General features: G+C 45.7%; 2 protein-coding genes across 7 annotated transcripts in view; one reads left to right on the top strand and one right to left on the bottom strand.

The window, feature by feature from the left end:
- The window catches only part of LOC108283625 (thyroglobulin), a 180,776-nt gene that overhangs the window by 54,440 nt on the left and 99,486 nt on the right, over positions 1-26,850 (top strand). Inside the window, exons 12-15 of the mRNA XM_037728416.1 lie at positions 5,124-5,343; positions 6,922-7,015; positions 9,339-9,498; positions 17,002-17,204. Of these exons, the coding sequence (XP_037584344.1) occupies positions 5,124-5,343; positions 6,922-7,015; positions 9,339-9,498; positions 17,002-17,204 (677 nt within the window). The remainder of the gene's footprint in view (positions 1-5,123; positions 5,344-6,921; positions 7,016-9,338; positions 9,499-17,001; positions 17,205-26,850) is intronic.
- SLA (Src like adaptor) overlaps positions 22,385-26,850 on the bottom strand; it is a 68,001-nt gene continuing 63,535 nt past the window's right edge. For 5 of the 6 annotated variants that reach the window (XM_037728428.1, XM_037728433.1, XM_017500125.2 and 2 more), the window contains 2 exons: positions 25,640-25,772; positions 22,385-24,401 (listed from right to left, as the gene is read on the bottom strand). In XM_037728428.1, the coding sequence (XP_037584356.1) occupies positions 24,188-24,401; positions 25,640-25,772 (347 nt within the window). In that variant the 3' untranslated portion in view covers positions 22,385-24,187. The remainder of the gene's footprint in view (positions 24,402-25,639; positions 25,773-26,850) is intronic. The other variant, XM_037728423.1, reaches the window with a different exon arrangement.

Below are 26,850 nucleotides of genomic sequence, written 5' to 3'. Positions count from 1 at the left end.
GGGCTGGGCTTGAACTCCCAGTCTCAAGGGATCCACCCACCTCGGCCTCCCAAAGTGCTGAGAGTATAGATTTTAATAGTATATTTCAGAATAGTATAGCCAATCTGTGTGGTAGTTCTGCTGAAAAATGCCTTAACATTGAGGTTTGAGTTCCGTAAAACACAAATTATACTGCTTCTCTGTGACTTCAGTGTGACTAAAATTCAATTTGAAATGCTCACTTGCAAAAGAAGATGCGTGCACATATACATCTACAGGTATCTCGACTTTCACACAGACATTACTTGTTTACAGCTAATACACATGGCCACAGATAATTTTCTTTTTCTTTCTTTCTTTTTTTTTTTTTTTGAGACGGAGTTTCAAATTTTCTTAACCCAGGTAGTCATGTGGCCTTTGTGGGTATCCTGGAGAGAATCTACCATTTCTGCAAAAGAATTTGAAAGAGAGAACTTGAGATCTAATATTTTTCCCATGTTTGATCTCATTGAGTTTGGGATTCACTGGCCAGCCTCTGAAGGGAAGACTGAATACCACTGCCCATGGGAATGCAGGCCTGCATTCCCCCGAAATTCTTCAGCCTTGGTATTTGTTCTGGCTTTGTTCCCGCCTTCGGGCGATGCCACGTACATAAAATGTGGCTGTTTCCTGCATAGCAGAATGAGGTTCCATCACTTCAGCAGCCACAGTCCTGAGTGCTTGCCTGAGAACCCTTGATTTATGATTGTGACAGGAAGTTTGGCGAGGAGGAACTGTGGGGGTGACATCAGCCATGCTTTGTGATTGAGGCCAGATTAAAAAACAGCAACTATTCCTTCCAGCCTGAGTTTCCATTTTAAGTTCTAACTGACATTCCAATGTTTTTGCAACAGAGAGGCTTCGTTTGCCCTTTTTATTTATTTATTTGTTTGTTTGTAGAAAGTGATTTATTTAAAGAGAGAGAGAAAAGGAGAAGGTGGGAGAAAGAAACAGCTAATTCTCACACTAAGTGAGACGATCCAGAAAGATGGAATCCAGGAGAGAAAAGCAGCTTCCACACTGAGTGGAAGGGAATCGAGAGATGGAGTTTAGGAGGGGAAGACAGGCTTCCACGAGACAGTGTGGAAGGGGACCCCAGAGGGGATATCCAGGAGAGAGAAAGATGGCTTCCACGAAGGGAGTGTTCGTGGAAGGGGACCCAAACATGGAGTCCCTGCTCTTTTTGTTTTCTTCTTCTTTTTCTTTTTTTCTTTCCCTGTGTCCCCCAACCCCTGACAATTCCTTCCCCTTTTTTCTTCCACTCGTTCATTCATTCATTTACTTATGTGTTGGACTCCCGCCATTTTTCAGGTACTAGAACGGATAGGCTTCTGCCTGTCTGCCTCTTGTTCTGTCTGCCTCCTCTCCCCACTATCCTGTTTATTCACCACTGCAATAGATAAATATTTTTATAGAAGGAGCTTCAGAGAAAGCAGAAGCTTTGTCTTTCAATCAGCTGAGAGTGGAGCTGAGCAGACCAAACCTACATGTTAGAAAGAAGAGACTTCTCACACCCACTTGAAGTATCTCTCCATGAGTGATTACCGCTTTTGGGCCCTGTGTGGCATCAGACAGCCCTCTCTTAAATTCCTGAAAACAATACTTGGCACTGAGCCTGGGCCCAACAAAAGTTTACTGAATCAATGAAACAAAGAAAATGAATGAATGCTAGAAAATGTCATCGTGGAAACAAGATAGGGCTACAGAGAAGCCGATGAATGTCACTGGCGATTAGCATTGCATGGAGGGGGATGGGAGGCATGGCAGGCAGCACCAGTGTTGGCCTTGTGGACAAGGAGGGATTTGGACATAAACAAATGGGCGGGAGGGCCTCGCATGCTGGGCACCCAGGGAACCCATGGCACAGAGAGAGGCAAAGCCCTGAACTGGCTCCAACCCTGTGTGCATGGAGTGTGGTTAGAGTTGGAGTCGAGAAAGGTGTGGCTTTGAATCCTACATCACCCTATGTTACCTGTGATCCCAACAGTCCCTAGGCTTCTATCTTTACATCTATTTCCTCACTAATGAAATGTAAATGTGGGCCTACAAACCCTGTACTGCAATTGTGAAATCCAAAAGTCCTAAAAGTCTTTTTTTTTTTTTTTTTTTTGATAAGTTTGCAGCTAACCCATTTTGTGGCAAAATCAGACCTGGGGTGGCTAAAGAAATTCTTTTTTAAAAAAATTTATTTATTATACTTTAAATTCGGGGGTACATGTGCAGATTGTGCAGGTTTGTTACATAGTATACTCATGCCATGTGGTGCTTTGTTGCATTCATTGCCCCATCGTCTACATTAGGTACTTCTCCTAATGCTATCCCTCACCAATCTCCCCACCCCCTGCTATTCCTCCCTTAGCTCCCCACCCCTCAGGCCCTGGTGTGTGATGATCCCCACTGTGTCCAGTGTTCTCACTGTTCAACACCCACTTATGAGTGAGAACATGCAGTGTTTCGTTTTCTGTTTTTGTGTCAGTTTGCTGAGAATGATGCTTTCCAGTTTTATCCATGTCCCTGCAAAGGATATGAACTCATCCCTCATCCCTCTCAGGATGAATAGCCCACACATCTCATCACAGAAATGATGGCGGTGTTTGAAGGTGGAGCTGCACTCCAGGTCTCCCCAGGGGATTGGGTGTTGTTTGCTGTCTGCTTCTCTGTTCATATATATATATATATATATATATATATATATATATAAAATTGCACTTTAGGTTCTGGGTACATGTGCAGAACCCATGCAGGATTGTTGCGTAGGTACATACATGGCAATGTGGTTTGCTGCCTCCATCCCCCTGTCACCTATATCTGGCATTTTTCCCATGTTATCCCTCCCCAACCTACCTACCCCCTGCTGTTTCTCCCCTACCCACCCAACAGACATCAGTGTGTGATGCTTCCCTCCCTGTGTCCATGTATTCTCATTCTTCAACACCCATCTATGAGCGAGAACATGTGTTTGATTTTCTGTTCTTGTGTCATTTTGCTGAGAATGATGGTTTCCAGATTCATCCATGTCCTTACAAAGGACACGAACTCATAGTTTTTTATGGCTGCATAGTATTCCATGGTGTATATGTGCCACATTTTCCTTGTTCAGCCTGTCATCGATAAGCATTTGGGTTGGTTCCAGGTCTTTGCTATTGTAAACAGTGCTGCAATGAACATACGTTTGCATGTGCCTTTATAATAGAATGATTTTTAATCCTTTGGATATATACCCAGTAATGGAATTGCTGGGTCAAATGGTATTTCTATTTCTAGGTCCTTGAGGAATTGCCACTCTGTCTTCCACAATGGTTGAACTAATTTACACTCCCACCAATAGTGTAAAAGTGTTCCTATTTCTCCACATCGTCTCCAGCATCTGTTGTCTCCAGATTTTTTAATGATCACCATTCTAACTGGTGTGAGATGGTATCTCAATTTGGTTTTGACTTGCATTTTTCTAATGACCAGTGATGATGAACATTTTTTATATGTTTGGTAGCCTCATTTATGTCTTTTGAAAAGTGTCTGTTCATGTCCTTTGCCCACTTTTGAATGGGTTTTTTTTTTTTTTCTTGTAAATCTGTTTTAGTTCTTTGTAGATTTTGGATATTAGCTCTTTGTCAGTTGGGTAGATTGCAAAAATTTTTTTCCCATTCTGTTGGTTGCCAGTTTACTCTAATGATTGTTTCTTTTGCTGTTGAGAAGCTCTGGAGTTTAATTCGATTCCATTTGTCTATTTTGACTTTTCTTGCCAATGCTTTTGGTGTTTTAGTCATGAAGTCCTTGCCTATGCCTATGTCCTGAATGGTTTCGCCTAGGTTTTCTTCTAGGGTTTTCATAGTGTTAGGTCTTATGTTTAAGTCTGTAATCTATCTGGAGTTAATTTTAATGTAAGGTTTCAGGAAGGGGTCCAGTTTCTGCTTTCTGCACATGGCTAGTCAGTTTTCCCACCCCCATTTATTAAACAGGGAATCCTTTCTTCATTGCTTGCTTTTGTCAGGTTTGCTAAAAATCAGATGGTTGTAGATGTGTGGCATTGCCTCTGAGGCCTCTGTTCTGTTCCATTGGTCTATATCTCTGTTTTGGTACCAGTATCATGCTGTTTTGATTACTGTAGCCTTGTAGTATAGTTTGAAGTCAGGTAGTGTGATACCTCCAGCTTTGTTCTTTTTGCTTAGGATTGTCTTGGCTATGCGGGCTCTCTTTTGGTTCCATATGGAGTTTAAGGTGGTTTTTTTCCCAGTTCTGTGAAGAAGGTCATAGGTAGCTTGATGGGGATAGCATTGAATCTATGAACTACTTTGGGCAGTATGGCCATTTTCATGATATTGATTCTTCCTAACCATGAGCATGGAATGTTTTTCCAACTGTTTGTGTCCTCTCATATTTCCTTGAACAGTAGTTTGTAGTTCTCCTTGAAGAGGTCCTTTACATCCTTTGTTAGTTGTATTCCTAGGTATTTTATTCTCTTTGTGGCAGTTGTGAATGGCAGTTCATTCCTGATTTGGCTCTCTTTAAGTCTGTTATTGGTGTATAGTAATGCTTGTGATTTCTGCACATTGATTTTGTATCCTGAGACTGCTGAAGTTGCTTATCAGTTTCAGGAGATTTTGGGCTGAGACGATGGGGTCTTCTAAATATACAATCATGTCGTCTACAAATAGAGACAGTTTGACTTCCTCCTTTCCTAAATGAATACCCTTCACTACTTTTTCTTGCCTGATTGCTCTGGCTAGAACTTCCAATACTATGTTGGATAGGAGTGGTGAGAGAGGGCATCCTTGTCTAGTGTCATACTTCTCTGTTCTTTTGAAAAGCCCCAGGGTGCTGGTAAGGGGTCCTGGCCTGGACCCGTGCATAGATGAGATTAGCATTGCATTCTGTACATTTTAGTGCCTAATAAAAATCAGCTTTCTTTGCTAATATTTTGTTTGTTTACTTTGAAAACCTGACTAGATTTAAGCTGTTAGGGGTCTGAATAAATGACTGACATTTTCAAGGCACAAAAAGCAGTAATTTTTCTTTTGCTGAAAGCACATTCAGAATGCCAGTGGAGAGAGCACTCACTGAGGCCTCTCCCCTTCCTCACCCCTTTCCCTTCCCTTTCCCAACAGGAATCTCTCTGCTCAGCTATGACGCATCTGTACCTTCTGTGCCCATTGCCACCCATGGCCAGCTGCTGGGCAGGTCCCAGGCCATCCAGGTGGGCACCTCATGGAAGCAAGTGGACCAGTTCCTTGGAGTTCCATATGCTGCCCCGCCCCTGGCAGAGAGGCGCTTCCGGGCACCGGAGCCCTTGAACTGGACAGGGTCCTGGGATGCCAGCAAGCCAAGGTATGGGTTGAGTGGAGTACATGTTGGTAAATGCTCAGAGAAGCCTTATCTATTCTAATCTATCAAAGTAAGTCTCAGTGGTAGAGCAGTGCATTTTGGATAAAGCAATATATGGAGGATGGAATGTATTGGCTAAGGTATTATTAAGTGCTGTGACAGATAAACTCCCAAGTATCAGTGGCTTAATGGTGTTTTGCTCATGTAAAGCCCATCTGGCGATGGAGGGGCCTGTATGCTCTGCTCCACGCAGTGATTCAGGGACCCACACTGATGGAGGCTCTCCTTTCTTCAGCATGAATTTTCCAAGGTCCCCCTGGACATTGATCCAAGAAGAGAGGCTTTAATTGACAGGAGAGGTTCCCATGAGATAAACCCGGAAATGGGGTTCACATATCACTTACACAGGTATTGCAGTGGCCAAGCTCAGCTTCCTGGCCACATCTGATCTTAATGAAGCTGGGAGACACAGAACTGAAGGAAAAGTAAATGTGCTAATGAAATTTTTTCCCACTAGGAACAAAATTACTAGTTTTGTTTTTTAAAAAAGTACCCATCTTCTTTCCTCATCAAAAATTTCAGTTTTTCCTATCTTTTCCATGTGTATACCACTTTAAATAGCAAGCATATTAAAGAACAATATTGTGATTTTTTTCTAATTAAAGCATACTCAGAGTACCTGTGAGAACAGCACTTATTACTGCTGCTCTTCCCCTCCCCACCTGAATCTCCTTCTTAACAGGTACCTATACTCAGGCAGCTGCACCCTCCATACTCATTATCCCCATGGCTGGCTGCTGAGCAGGCTCATGAGTCCATAACCAGATAGAGTGATGAGCTAGGAGGCTCTTGAAGTACTCCAGGAAAGGGATGATGAGGATGAGACTTCAGCTAGGATGGCGGCAGTGGGAGTGCAAAGGCATGGATTTCCATCTGCTCCACCACTGGGAAACAAAAATAACAAATATTCATGAGTCAGAGTACCTTACCATGTTAGGATGTACCCATTTTGACAGATGAAGTGACGGAGTCACATAGGTTTTGAGTGGAGAGTAGTTGAGAACTTGGGTCATTGTAGTCCAGGGCTAGTGAAGTTTGGGTGATGAGTCACATCACCCATTGGGTAGATGACCATTGCACTGCCATTAGGCATGGTCACAGCTTTAGTCTCAGTTCCTATACTGGGAGATGCTCAAACTGGCACTCTAGGACTCTGTACTGGTGAAGAGAGCAGGTAGGACACCCCCTCCAGAGGAGGGTCTACACTCTTGAAGCAAGGAAGGGGCAAGGTCCTGAGTGGTTTCATTGTCTTCTTCTCTATCTTGAGCTGTTGCGTCAGCAGCCTTCTCTAAGTTGGTGCATTGTCTCTGGGGAATGTTCCTCCACAGGCCGGTGGCCAGAGAGTGGTGGGCACTCTGCCATTCCTTCCATTCACTGCCACTCCCATTTACTGAAGCTGCCTAATTTCTGCAGGGCTGGTGGGACGCCAGGCTTTGGAATGGGGTAGTGGGCTCTGACCATGGTGGCGGGTGGGAGGGGTGATGGAGCATGTCTTGGAAGTCACCCATTCTGTATCTGCAGGGCCAGCTGCTGGCAGCCAGGCACCCGAACATCCATGTCTCCTGGAGTCAGTGAAGATTGCTTGTATCTCAATGTGTTCATCCCTCAGAATGTGGTGAGTTCAGAAGCACTTGCTATGGTTGCCCTGAAGACTCTCCCACTAGAAATCCACTGTCCCCACAGTGTCCAGCACAGCCCAGTCTCCTCCTCTGTGGTCCGCCGAGCTGAGTTTAGGGGATTTGCCTAAGGTCATTCAGCCAGTGGGTGATCTACGGACTTGGTCAGTTGGTCCTCAGAGCTCGTGGCTAGAACCAGTGAGTGGTGACCATGAGTGTGTGCTTTTCCCATAGTGTCAGGAGCAAGACTGTGAAATTGGCTTGCGGTTTAAAGAGCACTTTTTTATCTTTGATTTTATTCGTCTTCACATCAACTCTAGGAGGATAGATAGATGATAGATTGATCAATCCATCAATTGATAGAAAAATATAGAGTGATAAATTTACCCTTATCTTAAAGGTGCAGACCTGGGGCTAAGACAGGCTAAATGACGTACATAAGGACACTTAGTTGGGCAGAGTGGAGGCTCATCCCTGTCACCGTGTTCCAAAGCCAGTGCTCTTTTCTCCTTAGGGCAGTTCCCAGTAAAAGAGAGTTTGGCTTTTTCTGCCTTAGGCTGTCTGGGCCCCATCCTGACCTTGGGAGAGGAGCAGTGATGCCTCAGCCCAGATGGGCAGTACCTGCTCCCCAGGTGACAGGCCCTGCGCAGGAGGGGCCAGCATCCTGGACACTTCCTGTGGCTGTCATTGAGGTGGGAGCTGAGGACTGCCCCTCCTTTCTGTGCCTTGCCCTTGCCTCAGCAGCCACAAGCCAAAAGGCCTTTTCTCTTGCTGGCAAGCTACCCAATAAACATAAGTCTGGGCACTTTTAGGAGGGGGATACTGGGCTCCTTCACTGATCTGTTCCACAGACCAGGACAAATGAATCCAAGACCACTCAAGCTGGCCTTTCTCTGTCGCATTTAAAAAGACCTCATATTTGAAGAATCCACATCTGAACTGGAATGTCACAGAGGAAGAGACTAGGGGAGTGCCAGGAAGGTGGGTCAGGGTTCAAAATTTCAGGTCAGCCCCTTCCTCTCTGTAAGGCATTTCCATGGGTGACTTCACTGCTCTGCACCTCTGCTTTCACAGCTGTGGAGTGGGGTGCTTATGGCCACCATAGCTTCTACCTCCTTGGGTGGAAGATCAAATGAGACACTCTAGGAGGGAGCCTTTAGCCAAGCCCTTATAGGGGCAGGTCCTAGGTCAGTGTTTGTTCCTGTGACGTGGCCACTTTATAGAAACATCTGTGTGTCTGTCTGAGGCCATCATACATGGAGCAGAGATGTCACAAGGAATCAGGATCCTGGATGGATCATGAGTCACCTGGTACCCGCCTATGCCCTGGCCTGGAGTAGGGCCTCAGATTCCCCAGCTTGGACACATGATTCTAAGAGAATAGGGTCAGCCTACTCCCAGACCTCAGCTCTGCTACCTCCTAGCTGTGTGATCTCAGGCAAGCCAATGAAAATGTCTAAGCCTCTGCCTCTTCATCTGTAAAATGGGGGCAGTAAGAATCTGCCAACTTCACAGAACTGTTTGAGGCACCATTGTAAGCACTGGATACAGTGCCTGGCTCTTAGTAAGAGCATAATGAGCTCTAGCTCTGTGTTACCAGGATGAGTCCAGCAAGGGAAGCATCCAAGGGAAAGGGGACGCCAAGGGCCCAGAATGCTTTTCTGGAATAAACCATGGGCCAGAACTGGGAGCTGAAAGTCTGTGTGGTACCATGAGACGGGCTCCAGGTCTTCAGGGAGCTGCCATCCCTGACACCTGCTCACTCTGTAATGTGAGAAGTGTCTTCACCTTTTCTGACCTTCAGTTTCCTTCTCTATGGATGGGGTTTAATAGTTTGCCCAGGCTGCCATAGCAAAGCACTGCAAGCTGCGTGGCTTAAACAACAGAGATTTTTCTCACTAGAGACAGAAGTCCAAGATCAAGGTATTACAGGATTGGTTCCTTCAGAGGCTCCTCTCCTTGGCTTGTAGATGTTCCTCTTCTCTTCCTTGTGTCTTTATGTGGCCTTCCCTCTGTGCCTGTGTCCTGACCTCCTCCTCTTATAAGGACACCAGCTCTATGGGATTAGGGCTCACAAGTATGACTTCATTTTACCTTAATTACTTCATTAGGCACTATCTCCAAAATACGGTCAACTGCTGAGGTCTTGGGGGCTAGGACTTCAATGCATAAATTCGGAGAGACACAGCTCCATCCACCGCGTGGGGCTAAGTATGCCACAGGGTTGGCCAGAGGAGTTCTGTGCTGACCCAGAATCAGGCTCCAGGCTTGGGAAATATGCCCTCCCCATGCTCTAGCCTCATGTTCCTCCAATTCCCACAGGCTCCAAACACGTCCGTGCTGGTGTTCTTCCACAACACCATGGAGGGGGAGGGGAGTGAAGGATGGCCGGCTATCGACGGCTCCTTCCTGGCTGCTGTTGGCAACCTCATCATGGTCACTGCCAGCTACCGAGTGGGTGTCTTCGGCTTCCTGAGTTCTGGTGAGTTGCTGCCTCTGGTGGGAGCTGCTGACCCCCTGAGCCAAGGCTCAGCCTCTTTTTTCTCCAAGCCCCATCCCCTGCTCCTCCTCCTGCTCCTCCTCCAGCCAAGCTAGGCACACAGTGGAAATTTTAGCACATTTAGGAGACACTTTGGGGATACTGACACCTGTAGACAAGGATGATAGTTTCCACTTATTGAGAACTTACTTCATGTCCTAGCTGCTCCAAGTCCACCACGGTTCTTACCTTGTGATGTATATGTATGTGTGAGCATGTAGTTTAAAGAGAAAATTGAGGTCCACTTAAGATTATACAGTCAGGAGCAGCAGAGCCAGGAATTGACTTGCCCTGACCAACCTTAGGGGATGAATTATAGCTCTTCTGCCCACAGGAAAACCATCTGATTTGGAATCAGAGCTGTGTAAATAAGGAGATTCCCACCTCCCTTTAATACTGGCCTCACTTGTGAACAGTGGCCTGTCCCCTATCACAAACCTGTTGATCACCCCGTCCATGTCCTCCACCCTCCCCACTGACTGCAGGGCAGAACTGAGCCCTGGAGCAACCCAAACATCTTCCATCCACGTCTTTTCCTCCAGCTGTTACCTGCCGCAGGGAGTGTGACGGCTGCAGTGATCAAGGCAGAGTTACTGCCTTGGAATCTGAAGAGCCCAGGGCCACCTCTGCCACTCTTTGGCTGTGGGCCCTTGGACAAAACCATTCTTTCACCCAGTCTCAGTCTTGTCCTCTGTAAAATGGGGATAATTTTACCTGACTTCCAAAGTTACAGTGAGGCTCAAACGAGGAACATGTGAAAGGGTTTCAGAGACTTGAGTTTTATACATCTTTGAAGATAGTGACTGCTTCATCTCTGTTTTCCAAGGGTCTCCTTTAAGATCTGAGATGTTCTGTGTGCTGAGTACGGGTGGGTGAATGGAAGATAGGCTGGTCAGAATGATCAGCTGGACTAGAATGTGTGTGAGTGTGTGGGGTAGGCATCCAGCATGAGCAGAAACTTGGATGACCACATGGCGTGAGGCCTTGGATGCTGCTAAGAAGATTCTAGATGTATGAAATGGGCAACAAGTTAAGGCAAAATATAAGCAGATGTCAATGTAGGAGACGAGCGTGAGAAACAGATTTCAGATGCTTTTGATGGGGAGCAGGCTCAGCTGGGAATCCAAGGACAGATATAGCTTCCCCTTTCCTGGCTCCGAGAGACCCTGGGTCTCTCATTCGGCCTTTCTAAATCCCAGTTTTCTGGCTGGGAAAATGAGGAAAATTAGCCCCACCCTCTTTCACATATATGCGGTGGTAAGAAGCAAATTTGGTGACTGGGGTTTTGTGGAAGCCCTTTGAAGAGTGTTTAAACAATCATTCACATGTGAGCTTATTTTCCTCTTTGAGGAGAGAAACCTCTTTGCCTGGGTTTGCTTTCCTCTGTGTGAACACAAGACTGACCATGATTTGTGCCATCAGTAGCCCCTTCCTCTAGAGGTGGTGATATCAGGACTCGCCCCAAGGAGCCTGGGCCTGGGGAACTTTTCCCAGACATGGCTGCCTTGTTGGCTTAGAGCATTTCTAGACAGAAGAGAGCGAGTTTCTGTATGCCGTCTGTCCCTCAGTGGGTGGGGAATTATGATTTCACAGAGTATAATCTTATTGAGAATTCATGTGCTTCTGGAGAGGCAAATTCATTTTGGCTGCCGGCAGGGACAGTCTGTGGGGAGGTGACAGAAGCTTCCAAAACACCAACCCTGCTCATTCCTGACATGCACTAAGCCTGCCTGTTCATTTTGCTCAAGGGAAACACCATCAGCAAGAGAGAAGGAAAGTTACACTTACAGAGTGTGTCATCTTCACCAGATATTTCTCCTGGATTACCTCATCTATTTCTCACAGGAGATCTCTGAGGCCAGCAGGGAGCGGCCATTTCATAGATGGGTCAGCGAAGCTCAGTGAGGCTAAGGAACGTTATCACCACAGTCACAAGTGGCTTCCTGGGCCTTAAACTCTGTTGGTGGAACAACAAGAAATACTGTTTTGCAGCCGGCTCCCTCAGATGGCTGGACACGTCCCTTCAGTTCCCTGTTTTTCAGTTATGCTGAGCAGGGTCCGTCTCTTGCATTCCTTTAGCCATAGGCCAGTTTATTTCTTTTTTTAAAAAGAATTTAAGTTCCACAATACATGTGCAGATCACGCAGGTTTGTAACATAGGTATACATGTGCTATGGTGGTTTGCTGCACCCATCAACCTGTCATCTAGGTTTTAAGCCCCACATGCACTAGGTATTTGTCCTAATTCTCTTCCCCCCCTTGCCTCCCATTCCCTGACAGGCCCCGGTGTGTGATGCTCCCTGCCATGTCCATGTGTTCTCACTGTTCAACTCTCACTTATCAATGAGAACATGCAGTGTTTGGTTTTCTGTTCCTGTGTAGTTTGCTGAGGATGATGGCTTCCAGTTTCATTTGTGTCCCTGCAAAGGACACGATCTCATTCTTTTTTATGGCTGCATAGTATTCCATGGTGTATATGTGCCACATTTTCTTTATCCAGTCTATCTTTGATGGGCATTTGGGTTGGTTCCAAGTCTTTGCTATTGTAAATAGTGCTCCAATAAACATATGTCTAGAACCAGAAATACCATTTGACCCAGCAATCCCATTACTGGGTATATACCCAAAGGATTATAAATCATTCTACTGTAAAAACACGGGCCATTTTCTTTGCCTTCCTTCTTAGCCCGTCTTGTGTGTCCTACATTCCCAGTCTCTCACATTGCTCTTCCCTGCTCTTGAGCTCTGAGAGGGGAGCAAAGACTTTCACGTCCTCATCAAATCAATCAGGAAAGTGAGGCACAGAGACAGAGGGAGGGCAGAGCAGCAGCAGCAGCAGAGCCGTGATGCAGACTCAGGCTTCCTGCTATGAAGGAGCTGTCTCCCGCCTGCTTCGGGCAAGATCAGAGACAGGACTGAGCCTGGCCATGCAGAGGGCAACAGGAAGCAGGTGCTCACCTCTGGAAGCACAAAGGGGCCAGCCTTGATCCCAGTTAATCCCCCAATAAACCTGCCACACGGGTGCAACCGTTCCCTCTTTCATATTTTTTAAGTACTAGATTTTATTATTTAGAGCTGTTTTAAGTTTATAGAAAAATTAAAAATTAAACATAAAGGACAAGGAGTTCCCATACACTCCCTTCTCCCCCTCCTTCTTCCCCTACTATTGATTAATAAGGTGCTTTGGTTGGGCGCATGTGTTACATTTGATGAGCTGATGGGTGGTGCGTTATGATTTACTGGAGCCCACAGGTTACCTTGGGGTTCATCCTGTGTGTTGGATGCTCCCTGGGGTTTGCAGGCTGCCTGGTGTCCTGGATCCACCGCTACAGGGTCCCACAGGATCATTTCACTGCCCTCCAACTTTCCTGTGCTCCACCTCTTCGTTTGTCCCTTTTTCCACTTTAAGTCATTGCAAATTGCAGTTCAGAACATAAGCCTGGAAAGAGCTAGTTACCTTGCATGCCACCCTCAGCCTGGGATTCTGCAGGGAATGCAGGTTTACATCTGAGCAGGATGGGGTCTCAGGGCTGCTCTGTGGCTCTGCAGGGCCGGGACTCTGAGCAACTCCTTCCTTCATGCCAGCACAGGCTACCCATCTGTCAGTGAAGGATGCTAAGCCTTGCAGGGCGACTCGTGTGAGATGAAGTGTGTGAGGACAAGCACCAGGACTCACCCATGTTCATTCCCACTTTCTTCTCTAGACAAGGGCTCTTCCAAGACAGGGATGTGTTTTTATCATTTCCTGGCCCGGTATCTGGCCAGTGTCTCTTGATCTTAGCAGAGGCAGCCCTGTCACTCACAGAGCCAGGCTGAACAGTGCCTCATGAGCATCATCTCACTTGATAAATGTGTGCCGGATCTGCTGCTGTTTCCCAGAATGAAAGTGGTCCCTGAGAGCCCAGACTCCAGCGGTACTTTGTGAAAGAGACCAGAGGAAAATGAGAGCAGAAGCTTGTGCCGGTCCTGAGGCCCACTAGACAAACATGTGCCCTCTGCTGATAGAACGCAAGCCCAGCCCAGTAGTTAAAGGGAGCCTTGGTTCCTGTTGATGTGAGCAGTTAGAAAGGAAGCAGTTGCTGGGCGAAAGGAGGCCATTTCCCTAAGCCTGGGCCCTGCAGCAGGATACCCCAGAGGGCATCTGGCCCCAAGTCATTCTTCCTCTCTGGCAAAGCAAGGCAGTGAAGGGAACCGGGGCAGTGGCGTCTGGGACAGAGGATGAGAGGCTGGACAAGGGCCCTATGGACTCTGTGGGGGTGTGGGAGCAGAGGAAATGTGCTTTGGCCAGGACACCAGACAGAAGGCCCGGCTGCCAACGGTAACCACACACTGCCATGACCTCACCGTCTCTGGGACACTCAGAGGCCTGCTGAGCAGGTCTGCTGTCCTCTCTACCCAGAACAGGCACAGAATGCTGCCCCAGCAGGTGCCCCTTCACAGGCAGGCTGGACACAAGGACATTCTGCCGAGAGCATCAGTGATAACATGTTAGAACCTAAACCTGTTCTAATTTATGAAAAATTAATCTTCTATAGTGCTTTCTGACAAGTGCTGTTTAACCTTACAAATATTCACTAATTTACTCAACCTTACGTGGAAGTGCTAATATCATCTCCATTTTACAGACGGGGAAAGTCAAAGCACACAAACATTATTAGCTTGTCCAGGCCCTCTCAGGGCTAAAATGGTGGAGCTGGGACTGCAACCAGCTGGTCTGGCTCCATGGACACTACATGGACACTGCCTCTTGTTGATGGTCTCTGGCAAGACCAGGGTGAGCCCAGAACGGTGCTAAGGGGCTTCTGTGAGATAGTTGAAGAGATCGAATGAGCAAACAAGAGCCAATTAGACAATGAGGGAGCAGGTGAATGCTTGCCGGGTGCTCTGAGCAGAGGAGTAGGAGCCAGGAGGTACAGGGGCAGCTCAGGGTGGGCGACAGTGGATGGAGAAGTGTTAGGGCAGGCGTGGAGGGCTTCCATTCAGGCCACTTATCCCTGTGGGCAGCCGGGAGCAGTCCTCTGACATCTTGCCCCTGGGCCCGATCCTCAAAGACATAAGCAGAGGCACAAAGTGTGTGTGTGGCATGACTGAGTGAGGTGGGACCTGAGGATGAGAAGTGGAGCTTAGACACACAGACTGCAGCTGAGGGGGCAGCCCCTGGGCAGTGATGGGGTCCCAGACTGATCAGACAGCTTCACAGCGCGTTTAGAAGGTCAGAAAAGCCAGGAATAAGTTTGGACTTGATGCAGTAGGAATGAGGGAAGTATAAAGGCTTTTTGAACAGAGAAAGTTTCAGAAATAAAGCACTGAAATGTCTTAATGTACATCATAGATTTTACAACAAACATTTGTTGAATTGGGTTGAATGTTAGGATAGAATTCTGATTGTGAATTAGGATTTGAGTCCCAACTTGATCTCAGATTCACTTCTTGCATCTAAACAAGCTCGTTCCCTCTAAAGGTTCAGTTTCTTCACCAGTAAAGGAAAAGGGTGAACCAGACATGTTGGACCATAATTGCTTGTTAACTGCCTTCTGCGTTTCTCTGAGGTTGTGTGTCCCTAGGGCTAGGTGGCATCTCTCTTGCTTTCTGCCATACCTAGCGCAGTGCCTTATACCAGCTGAAGCCCAGTCATACTTGTTTAATGAGCGGCCCCCTGAACATATGCTCACTTCTGACCTCTCAGAAGTCTAGACCCTGGAAGTCAACACTGACCCTTATTGTTTAGTGGGAAGCTGATACATGGGAAGTGAGAGTCAGGAACATGTCCTCTCCTCCTTGTCCCTGGAATACAGGTTGTGGCTGTCACTTTCCAGATTTGCAGGACTTGGTCTGACTCAGTTGATGCCCTGCTTTCCTGGGCTACCTCAGACTTTGGAGGGAACAAACACATTCATCCTAACAAATGGGACATACAAGCAATCCAGAAAGTTCACAGGGAGGATCATGTTCTACCAATGGCTTCACCAGTCCCAGAACACAAAATGCATTTGAAGAACTTCTGAGCGTCTCTACAGCTGGAAGAATAATTTGTATTGTTCTTGTACTCTGAGCTAAGTGGAGTGCTCAGGCAGGCTGGAGACAAGGACACTCTGCTAAGAGCATCAGTGATATCATGTTAGAACCTAAACCTGTTCTATTTCATGAAAAAATAATCTTCTGTAGTGCTTTGTGACAAGCACTGTTCTGCTCCTCTTACAAATATTCACTAATTTACTCAACAACCTTATGAGGAAGGGCTGTTATCACCTATTATCACCCCCATTTTACCAATGGGGAAAATCAAAGCATACAAATAACTTATTCAGCGCTCCTCAAGGCTGTAAATGGAGCTGGGACTGCAGCCAGCTGGTCTGGCTCCATGGTGAGACCATCATGTTCCCTTCAACTTTGTGAATGCTAGACTGGGGAATCAGGATGCAAGATTTTTCTGTTTTTTCTTTTCTTCTTTCCTACTTGGGAATATGGGGTCTTATCAGTAGTTTCTTGCTGGATGCTAAATCCTGTAAATCATAACTATCATGCCTCATGGAGAAACATGAGGAATTTGGAGCCCGGGGAATGGGCTGTGCTGCTGACACACACAGGACTGTTGCCAACATGTAGGTGCTAATGAAAGCCATGGAATCTGACGAGGTTCCTTAGCGCAAAGTCAGAAAAGAAGAGTGGGAAGCTCAGATGAAATGAGAATGAGGCCTGGTGTTTCAAAGTCTGATAAAGAGGACAAGTTAGTGGAGTAGTTTGACAAGAAGGATCTACTGAATTCACAGCACAACCAGAAGTCTATGTAGTGTCAAAAAGCTAAGGAGAAGACCATATTTGTGCTATACTTTCATCTAAATCATTTTATTAAAAAACATAGTGCTGAGTTTTTAATAAATGTTAATTGGATTCTATGAAAAGGGAAAGAGATCAACTTAGTTGCATGCTAATAAAGGCTTCAGATGATGAGGCGAGGGAAAGGGTGGGATCCAGAACCCCAGTATGGCCTGGCCACGGTCAGGGACAACCACCTGCAGGGGTCAAAGACATGGAGCAGAGAGTTCACCTCCTTCCCATTGACAGGCCAAGCTAGTGGTGGAACTGAAGATGTACTGCCTCTAATCTGAGCAACTCCCCTCAGCTAGTGACAGGGAAGCGGTGGCTCAGAGAGTTATAGACATGATCCAGGTCTCCTAGTTGGCAAAAGAGAGGTACAGGGACAGGATCAAGGTCTCCTTACTGGCTAGCATTCAGGCCTGCGTGTGTCTGCTTTCAAAGCCCATGCTCCTCCACTGTTCCTCACTTTCCTCACTGTGTTTGGAGCCCATACTCCTGACCTGTGACCTGTGAGGACAAGAGCCCATAACTCCTGGAGGGGCCACATGCCTGCCATGGACATTACCATGATTGTCAAATCCAAGGTTGCAAAGTCACAAGGGTAAAAGGCTTTCCTCTTTTCTAAAGGGTCCGGAGAAGTGAGTGGCAACTGGGGGCTTCTGGACCAGGTGGCAGCTCTGACCTGGGTGCAGACCCACATCCGAGCATTTGGCGGGGACCCTCGGCGCGTGTCCCTGGCAGCAGACCGTGGCGGGGCTGATGTGGCCAGTATCCACCTTCTCACGGCTAGGGCCACCGACTCCCGACTCTTCCGGAGAGCTGTGCTGATGGTGAGTGGTGTGTGTTCTATCTTCAGTCTTACTGTAGATGTGGCTAGGGAGGTGGTTCTCCTGTGCCTTGAAAGTCTAGTTGGCTTTAATTGCTGGGGTTTCCCTTGTCCTTTGTCCTGAGTGTGGATTCTGCTTGGAGTTTTCCATGTTTGTGTGATTCCAAGATGCTGAAGAGCTCCCCTGACTTTTTTTCCCTCATGTCTAAAGTGCTAAAAATTTTAGATGGCGAAGTGTTTCTGTTTCCTGAGAGTGGTTCATTAAGGTTTCCTTTGCATGGAACAGTTTTTCCACATCCCCCTCTTTGCCTGCCCTACTTTTCCTTTAGAGAAGCCTTCCTGACTTTTCAGCCTAGAGCTGAGCCCTCTTTATATGGCTTGTGCTGCCTGTAGGTCCCCTGTGCAGCATTTACCAGGATTTCCAAAGTAAGTCATTGCTCTTAAGTGCCGATGCTGCTGCCTCACAAGACTGCAAGCTCCAGCAGAGCAGGGGCTGGGTGTGTCTTGCTCTCCACGAGACCCTGAGCAACCCACACAGCACATCTGATAGTCTGTGGATGCGCTGTAATTATTGTGGGGCAGCAATGAGCAGATGACTGGGGGAGAGTTCAACTGTTGTTCTCAGGGCCCAGGGACCCACAGGATATACCAGCTCCCTCCCTCCGTCACCTTTCTGTGAGTCTTATCCTTTGATCCCAATTTTCTTCAATCCATCCCTCTGATATTGATCCATCTCAGTGGCAGTAGAACTGAGCACAAACATCTTTCAATTCCTGGTATTGAGAACAAACCATCCTGCACTGAGTTGATCCTGGAGCGATTTGTCCAGGGCCCTTTCAGAAACCAGACACTCATTAGGACCCAGAAGATGCCAAAAATACCTTCCAATAGGCTCAGAAAGCAGATTTTTCTTTTTGAGGGTTTAGGTGTTTGGGGAATTTCAAATACTAATCTGTTTTAACAAATGGCAGTGTATTTAAAAATAAACCTTCCATCTGTTTTAGTCATTTGGAAGCAGCTTTTACAACTGCTCCCAGCAGTCCTCGGGATGCATGTGAAATTATTTGGAATTGAGAGAACTAAAATACTTCAATATATTAGCGGTTCTTAAATGTGTTTTTTATCAACAGATGTTTGGGGAAATGAATGTGAGTTGGCAATTTATTCTGGGATAAAATCTTAAGTCTCTCTGCAAATCTTGGGGCCAGAACTGTTGAAACATTGGTCAAGGGAAATCCTGTGATGATAATGAATAACCTGTATTCATTCAGCACTTTTGAGACCACAAAGCACTTTCAGTGTCTTATCTCACAGATTCCTCACGTTGATTGGCAAGGGGACTTTATTTTATTTTTCAATCTAGAGATAAAAAATCTGAGGCTCAGAAGATTTAGTGACCTACCAAAGAACACACAACAAGGAAGAAGCTGCATTAAGGACTAGAAGCTAACGCTAAGTCCTATATTTCCCCACTCTGAGGCTGCCTCTCTGGGAATTTGGGGCTCTCTTGGGATCTCAAGGTGTAAGATAAAGAGCCACCAGATAGGCCTGCCATGAGATAGCCATCAGATAGATCTTGGTCTTGGAGAAAACACTTCACCTTGTATTCTTCACCTATCAAATCAAATCCATGTGATTAATTCTATTTCCCAAGGTCTCGAGATATTATCAGGACTTACGGTTTGTAAAGTGTCCTGCGTAACCTAGGAACTCAAGAAATCCAAGCTCCTTCTTCCCTCTTCCGTTGCCAAGGGAAGGCAGCTCCAGACAGAAGTACATCCTAGGGCATTTCACCTGTCCTGGGGCCGGGTTGGAGGATGAAGAGTGACTTGTTGCAAACATGCCTTCTGCAGCTCTGTCCCTGGACAGTCTTAAGACAGGGGAGGTCTTGTCCTCTGGGGTATGATTCACGGACCCAGAAAACATTTCCCTTGCTGTCCTGTGACATCGCCCCAAGTCTGCATTCCTTGGGGTGAACTCCTGGCCTCAGGCATCGGCCTCAAGCTAAATTGTTCTGTCTTGTTTCTTACTCCATTCCCGCATGAATCCTACACTTGAGGATCTGTGGCTATCACCCTTCTGAGGAAATGCCATGCCTTCCTCCAGGCCTTCTTAACTCTGTTCTGTGTTCAGCATATCCGGTATCCGCCTGGAAGCTTCCTGCTGTCCTTTGGGGATCAGCTGGAATGAGGCCTCCAAACCTTTCCTCATCTCTTGAAACAGAGGAAAGAATCTCACCTTAGTGAAAAGACCTATATTTAGTAATTCTTAGAAACTGTGTCTTATTTTACATGCTTATTATTTTTCTAACATCTCTCATTCCAATTCTATTATGACCGGGTGCTTGAAAACGTACGTGAGCGTAATCCTCTTAGTGTTTCCTTAACACTTAGCACAGCATTTGGTTCAGAGACATGCTGGGTTCCACCAAAGTGATGAGCGAGGTGGTAGTTTGGGCTCAGAGCACTGTTCTCTATTGTTTTTGCAGTATATCTCACAGTGTGAGCATGCAATGCTTGTCTGTTCAGAATCCACCAAACTATTCCTGAGTTTTGATGCTTCCATGTATATTTTAGAATAAGTTTATTGAGGTTTTATTCTAATATTTTTGCTGGGAGTTTGAGTGACATAGCCTTGATCATTAATTTCAGAAAAAAAATCTACACTGTCATGATGTTAAGCTTTGCCTTGATGAATCAGGTAAACACTGTAACCATGGGTATAGTAGTTTTGCCTTGTTAGGTCTTTTCATACAGTTCTGAACATTTCTAGATAAAAGTTTTGTGAAACCATTGTGAGGCAAGTTCCTACACGTGCTGTCATTTGGGGGGCCTTGTCAACACTGTCTTCTTTTCTATTGTATTTTTCAGTTTGAAAATACTTGTGTTAGGAAATAAGTTGATTCAGCAACTTGCTGAGCTGTTTTGTCGTATCTGATTCTTTGTCTATTGGTTTCTTTGGGTTTTCTATGAATTTTCCTCATTCTGCAAATAATGGTGGGTTCATTTCTATACCTGTTGGAGCAAAATGCTCAGCTGATACAAGAAGGAGACCCAGTACTAAAGCAGCTTAGTAGATAAATAAAGTTCCTTCTCTCTCTCTCTCTCTCTCTGTCTGTCTCTCTCTATCTCATACCATCAGCCAAGATGGGCAGTCCAGGTGTCTCTGGATCACTCAGGTCTCTGGTTTCTTCAGGATATTTCTCTGCCATTTCTTAAGGGCTTCCTCATCTGCAGGGTTAGAGTTTGTGCTGCCAGGGGTTCCAGATGGCAGGAAGAGGATGGAGAGGAAGGAGGACCACACCTGCCACCTTAGGTCTTTGCTGGCAAGGGATACACTCTGTCTTCAGGTATAGTTACAAGTAGAACTGCATTTGATTTGTGTTTGTTGTCCCTCATCTTTCTTGATCATTCTTGTTCATATTTTTATCACATTAGTCTACTTCAACAATGTTTTGCTTTTTAAAATCTTCTCTATGTCTGTGTTTTAAGAAGTCTGTTTCATTGATGTCTTATTATTATCTTCTGCTTTCTTCCCGTTTCCTTGGCTATCTGTTGTTCTTTCAGCTTCTTAAGTTGAAAATTAATCTCATTACTTTCATTCTTTGTTTCTTGAATTTATTTCAAGCGATAATTTGCCCTCTCACTATTTTATCAGCTACACCCAATACATTTTGGAAATTAGCAATATGTCATTTATTTCTAATATTTTATTTATTGCATTATTTTCTTCTTAGCCTAAGGATTTTTTTTTAGACTTTAGATCCCTAGTGTTTTTAAATTTTTATTTATCGTTTTGAAATTTGATTTCCAATTTTATTGCTTTATTATCATACAGCATGAATTGGAGGATGCTGACTCTGAAGTTTATTAGGACTTTCTCTGTGACCTAATATATTACCCATTTGTTGGCAAATAAGTTATATAGTGTTATCAAAATCTATCTACCTATATATTTATTTACTTATCATTGCTTACTATATCAGTTTCTGGGATTTGTGTATTAAAATATCCAAATAAAATTATTAATTGATCTATTTTCCCATGTTGCAGTTGTGTAATCTATTTTGATACTATATCATCCCATTAACTTAGGTGCAATCATCGTTCCTTCTTAATGTATTGTTGCTTCTGTACATCTCTCTTTGCCCTTATGTAGTTTATTTTGACCTTAAATCCCACTTTTTCCTCAAAATGCACCACATAATATCCTTTTGTTCATTTTTGCATTAATTTTTTTTTTGCCCCTTTAATTTCAAACTTTGTGTGTCAATAGGCAATACAATGATGGAATTTTAAAGATGTGCCCTCCACACAGCATGATCTTTTAAATATATCAGTGAAACGATATTACCACCTACTTGGATCCTTTCAGTGGCTCTTCATGTCTCTTAGAATGGGCCCTATGCCACTCCGTATCTTCCAGGGCCCGCCCTGCAGGACCTTTCTCATACCTCCTAAGGCCCCTCGCTCCTTCCCTAGCTGCCTTGGCCTGGCCACCCTGGCTTCTTTTAGCTTCGTCAGCGCGCAGTCTTGCTTCTCCTGCCTGCAGGAATTGCCCCATTATTCTGCTGACTCCATAGACTTCCTAGATCTTTACATGACTGTTTGCTGCTCACCTTTCAGGCCTCAGCCCAAACATTGCCTCTGCTTGGAGGCCTTTCCTAAGCCTGGGCCTGAAGGCCACCCTGCCTGGCAGGCGACTTCATTGGGGCCTGCCCTCATCCTCATCACCACCATCACCAAGCGTCTTGTCTGTTTATGTCGAGCTCCATGATATCAGAGACCTCATCTGCTTTCATTGCTACAGCCCCAGTACCCGAGCAGTGTCTATTTGGTAGGTGTCCAAAAATCTGCAGAAAGAAATTCTTGGGAGAATGAATAGCGCAGCTATCACAAGTAATGCGTGGAGAATCTAGGTGAGATGTTTTTTATAACAATTGTTCAGAATTGGCTCTCCCCTTCAATCCCTTAGGCTTACCTTCAAGTTTCATAAAACACCCTCCAAAGTCATGCAATCCGGTTTTTCTTAAGGCCGCACCTCAAGAGGATGCTGCACTGCTAACTAGCACAAAGTTTCTCTGGGTGATCTTTGCCTCTAGTTGTACGTTTATTTGAAAATTTGAAACCCACAGAGCTTCTGAATGAACCACCCATCCCCCTCAACCCAGAAACTGTCCCCACATGCCAAGGGTTAAATATTTATTAGGTTTATTTTAACCAGGAATAAATACATGATTTAGCGAAGTGTAATGCTCCCCACTTAGAAATCCCTCTGGGTGCTCCCCAACATTCCAATCACATTCATCACAACATAAAACAATACTTAAGATGCTGTGCAGATATCTGGAGTTCAGGGGTCACCCTGCCTTATGCGGGAAGTCAGTGTCCACAGTGTTACATTCATTTCTCATACATTGGCTGGTTCTTTTGAAATAGCCTTTTGGAATTGTTGGGGAAACCACAGATGCCTCCTTGTATAAACACACTGGAATCTATGATACAGAAAATCGTGTAACTGCACATATACATACCACTAGCACAATGAGCTCAGATGGACGGAATGCTTATGTGAGCAGACAGACTTCGAAGGCAGGGGAAGATACTGAAAACATGTGCCCCTCCTTCCCCAGGATCCCTTTGAAACAGGGAAACATGAGTCATAGACTCATCTGCAGCCCACTCTCCTCCTAGCAGGATTTGGATAGGAGCTCTGGAGATCCCTGCTTCTCCTTCTCTGGCTCTACACTGTGTTTTTTCCCTTGTCTCTTAAAATTATGTGTGACATCATTAATCCACTTGGATTCCCCGTCTTTCCTGGAGCTCAGCATTTTTTGTCATATGGATGCCAGACCCTTCTTAGAATAAAGTACTGGATGAATTCATTCCTTAGAATGTATCCATTTCTTTTTTAAAATTCAGCTATCCTTACCCAATCCAGCCAGCCCTTTCACTCTGAAGAACAGCTAGAAAGTGAGCTCCTGAGTGTCCCTCACCTGCCTCCAATTCCATCCTAAGCCATGAATGATTTCTATTTTTACATATTATTTTTTAACCACTTTTTAACCTGTCTACACTGTGAACATCTCTATTGGGGGTTGGGGACTTATGAATTCTTTTTTCTGGCCTACATGACACATTACCTAGGACTTAATGCAATGCCTCTTCAGGCAATAAATGAATGGTTGATGCATTAATGTAGGCAAGAATCCCAATATTCCAGAGAAGCTCTCTCTGCACTGCAAAGCCATGGCTGCAGACATCAGGAAAGCTGGTGCAGTTCTAGGCTTGCCCCCTCTGCCAGCAGCCTTCCTCTCTCTCATTCTCTGGCCCTCTGCAGAATCAGGGAGGCCATCTGACTTCCACCCACATGGCTTCGGTGCAGGAGCCAGACCCAAGGTATCTCCCAGTTGAAGGCTCAGAAGTTTTTCAGGCTAATGTTTAGTGTCACAGAGTTCCTATAAAAAGAGAGGAAAGCATACCAGAGATCCCTATGGATTGGTTAAAGTAGTTCCATTCAGGGGATGCATCTGCAAACCCAGACCTGCTGCCAGGCTATAGCTTTTGTTTCCTCTCCCTCTCAGCCCTGGCCACTGAAGTTCTCTCCAACGACCTTGGAGTGTAGCTGTCTGGACAGGTCCAGTTCCTTGGAGAATGGTCCTGGTGCACTTTCTTGTGAGGGTGGCTTTGTCCTGTGTCCCACACACACAATGTGTGCATAGATACATGCTGAGCTCTTCCAAGCATCACCTGACATGTCATGACCCAATGTTTCATGATGTCACAGCCCTGATCGGACACCAGGCCAGAGTTCCTGTGGCCATGATGTGGATAGAGAAGATGCAGCTTTGAGTCTCCATGTGACTTCTCTTGGCTCCTAAAATATATGAGTTTCCTGGGGATCAGGGAATCTTGCTTTTTGCAAGATCCCAGGCAATAGTTGGAACCTCTGTTCCTTTAGGGCATGAACCATTTTGTCTGTTTTTGGCTAGTCTTCAAAGTAAGGTGGTGATGAGAAGAAAGAGCTCTTTCTCTTGCTGCCACTGTACATCAGGGAGACACTTTTCTTCTTTCGATCAAAGGAGGTGTTGTCCTCACTGGTCAGGGACAGGTAAGAGGCGATGCTTTCTCGAAGGCCATAGCTGAAAAGGGACTCGTCTACCCCAAGTGGGTTTTCTGTTCCCTCGTGGTCCTCCTGCAGTCTGTGGGTCAGAAGAAAAGGGGGCAGAGAACGGGAAAAAAGAGGGTCATAGAGAGAGGAGGGGATGAGGGCAAGAGAATGAGAACAGGAGGAAAAGAAAAACGAAATTCCTGGTGACTATTTCTCTTATTTATCCTTCTTTTTTTTGTTTTTTTGAGATGGAGTCTCATTCTGTTGCCCAGTCTGGAGTGCAGTGGCGCAGTCTCTGCTCACTGCAACCTCTGCCTCCCAGGCTCAAGCAATTCTCCTGCCTTAGCCTCCCGAGTAGCTGGGATCACAGATGTCTACCACCATGCCTGGCTAATTTTTTGTAGTTTTAGTAGAGACAGGGTTTCACCATGTTGGCCAGGCTGGTCTCAAACTCCTGAACTTAGGTGATCTACCTGCCTCGGCCTCCCCAAGTGCTGAGATTACAGGCATGAGCCAGCCCTAACTTATTATTCTAATTATTACTCTAACCAATTACTCTACTCTAACTGTAAGTATTCTAACCGATTATTTTAATGCTGGTTCTTATATTTGTGGGCCATATGATCTTGGACAAATCATTTAACCTCTCTGAACTGCTATTTTCTTGGATGGCTGACACTTCCAACTGTAAATTCTAGTAAAATTAATTTTTATTATTTATAAGAAAGAGCATTTTTCTTTATCTCTTACATAATTTTGATCTCTGATTTTCTTTGATTTGCCAGTGGGATCTCTGGATTGATACTGAATTATTAAGATAACCCACCAATCCCAAACTACAAATAGCCTTTAAAATTCACAACCGACAATGGAATAAACAGAACAAATTGATGAAAGATTTTTTCTCCTAGAGAAAACAAGGAAGTCACTGTAGGATTCTACTGATGTGTTTAAGCTTTGTGAGTGGGTTTTAAATAATATTAAATTTACACATGATGTGCCACTTTCTAGGATCCTAACAATTAGAAAGAGAAAGGTGGTATATTTCAGCCAGAATGTATACTGCTAGCATAGAATAGACTCAGTAAATGTTTGCAGAAACAGGGGGAGCTGCCACACACCTTGTGAGGCTTGAGACCGCACCAGCACCCAAGGATTCCCTTGGTCTACATCTGGGTGAGGTGCTCACCTCCGGGTCTCAGCAGGGCTGGCTGACGCTGGCCATGGTTTTTATGTACTAGGCACACACACTGTTTTGTGCTCACATGTTCATGGACCACTTGCATATGTATACACACACACACACACACACACACACACCATACTCACCTGGACACTCTCCTCCAGTCCACGGTCTTCTGACGCAAAGTGACAGGTGAGCTGGAGGTCCTCACTGCCGGGGCAGCTGTGCTTTGTGTCAGACAGGGCGTGGTGAGCACACAGCACAGACCATCAGCCACTTCTGAGGAGGGAAGCAGGCAGCCAGTCAGGGACCCTGTGGATGCCACAGCCAGTGTGGGGTGCAGGCCTGAGACACCCTCCAGTGCAGCTCCCTGGCTATTGCCATGGGGGAACTGGGGCTGAGACTTCAAAGGGGCATGGTAGGTAGTAGCAAGGCAGAAAGCCACATGCTCAGTGGTTTGAGAAATGTGAGTGTGCCCTGGTATACTCTGCATTTAGGCAGGTACGGGCAGAGAGAGAGGTTTAGGGTCCAGTATCAACCAAACTTGGATGTGAATTTTAGCTTTGCCCCCGTGGTAAATGACCATGAACTTCTCTGAGCGTCATTTTCCTCAACTGCAGAATGAAAGAAACGAGGCAACAAGTGAGTGCCTGCAGAGGCCGCAGCCTTCCAGGGTTTCCCATGAAGGCCCAATCCATCAACTTCATGGGGTGTGAGATGGGGCCACGAACAACACCCATCCCCCAATTGTGCATTTAGTATGGCACAGGAGGACTAAATACACCTCTAGGAAGAAAGATAAAAGAAGTAATGAAAGAAGGAAGGAAAGGAGACAGGGAGCTGAGGAGGAATGAAAGAGGACAAGAAGGAACAGCAAAGATGAGACGGAGAAGGAGGAAGAGGAGGCAAAAACAGCACAAAAAGTAGAAGACACGGGAAGGGAGGGAAGAGAAAAACAAAGAGGGCAGGCAGAGAATGCAGACAAAGAAAGAATGAAGACCATCTTTCTTTCACTCTAGAGACTCACGCACAGAAAGAATGAAAATTAAATAAACCTGTTTCTTTTTCCCTTGTATGAAAATCTCTGTGTGAAATGTCCGACTCTTGGGCACATCACGACATAGCTTCCATCTCTTGGAAGGCTTCTTCCTAGCCCATGTCATCAGCAGAAAGACTTGATTCTGCTGTAACCAGGCATCTTAGAGATTGAGGAAATTCTGTGCAGTCTTATTCAGGCTAAAGACCCTGACCCCAATGCTTCTCCTGTGCCCTGTGGGGAGATGACGTGGCCAAGGGGATGAGGAGCCACTGGTCTCCAGCTGGACTGAGCCACCCCCGCCTCAAAGCCAATCCACCA

This window comes from Cebus imitator, unplaced genomic scaffold (genome assembly GCF_001604975.1).
Source record: "Cebus imitator isolate Cc_AM_T3 unplaced genomic scaffold, Cebus_imitator-1.0 Scaffold13, whole genome shotgun sequence".
Classification (NCBI taxonomy): domain Eukaryota; kingdom Metazoa; phylum Chordata; class Mammalia; order Primates; family Cebidae; genus Cebus; species Cebus imitator.
The sequence above is the reverse complement of the archived record's forward strand: the minus strand, read 5'-3'. Positions and strand labels throughout refer to the sequence as shown.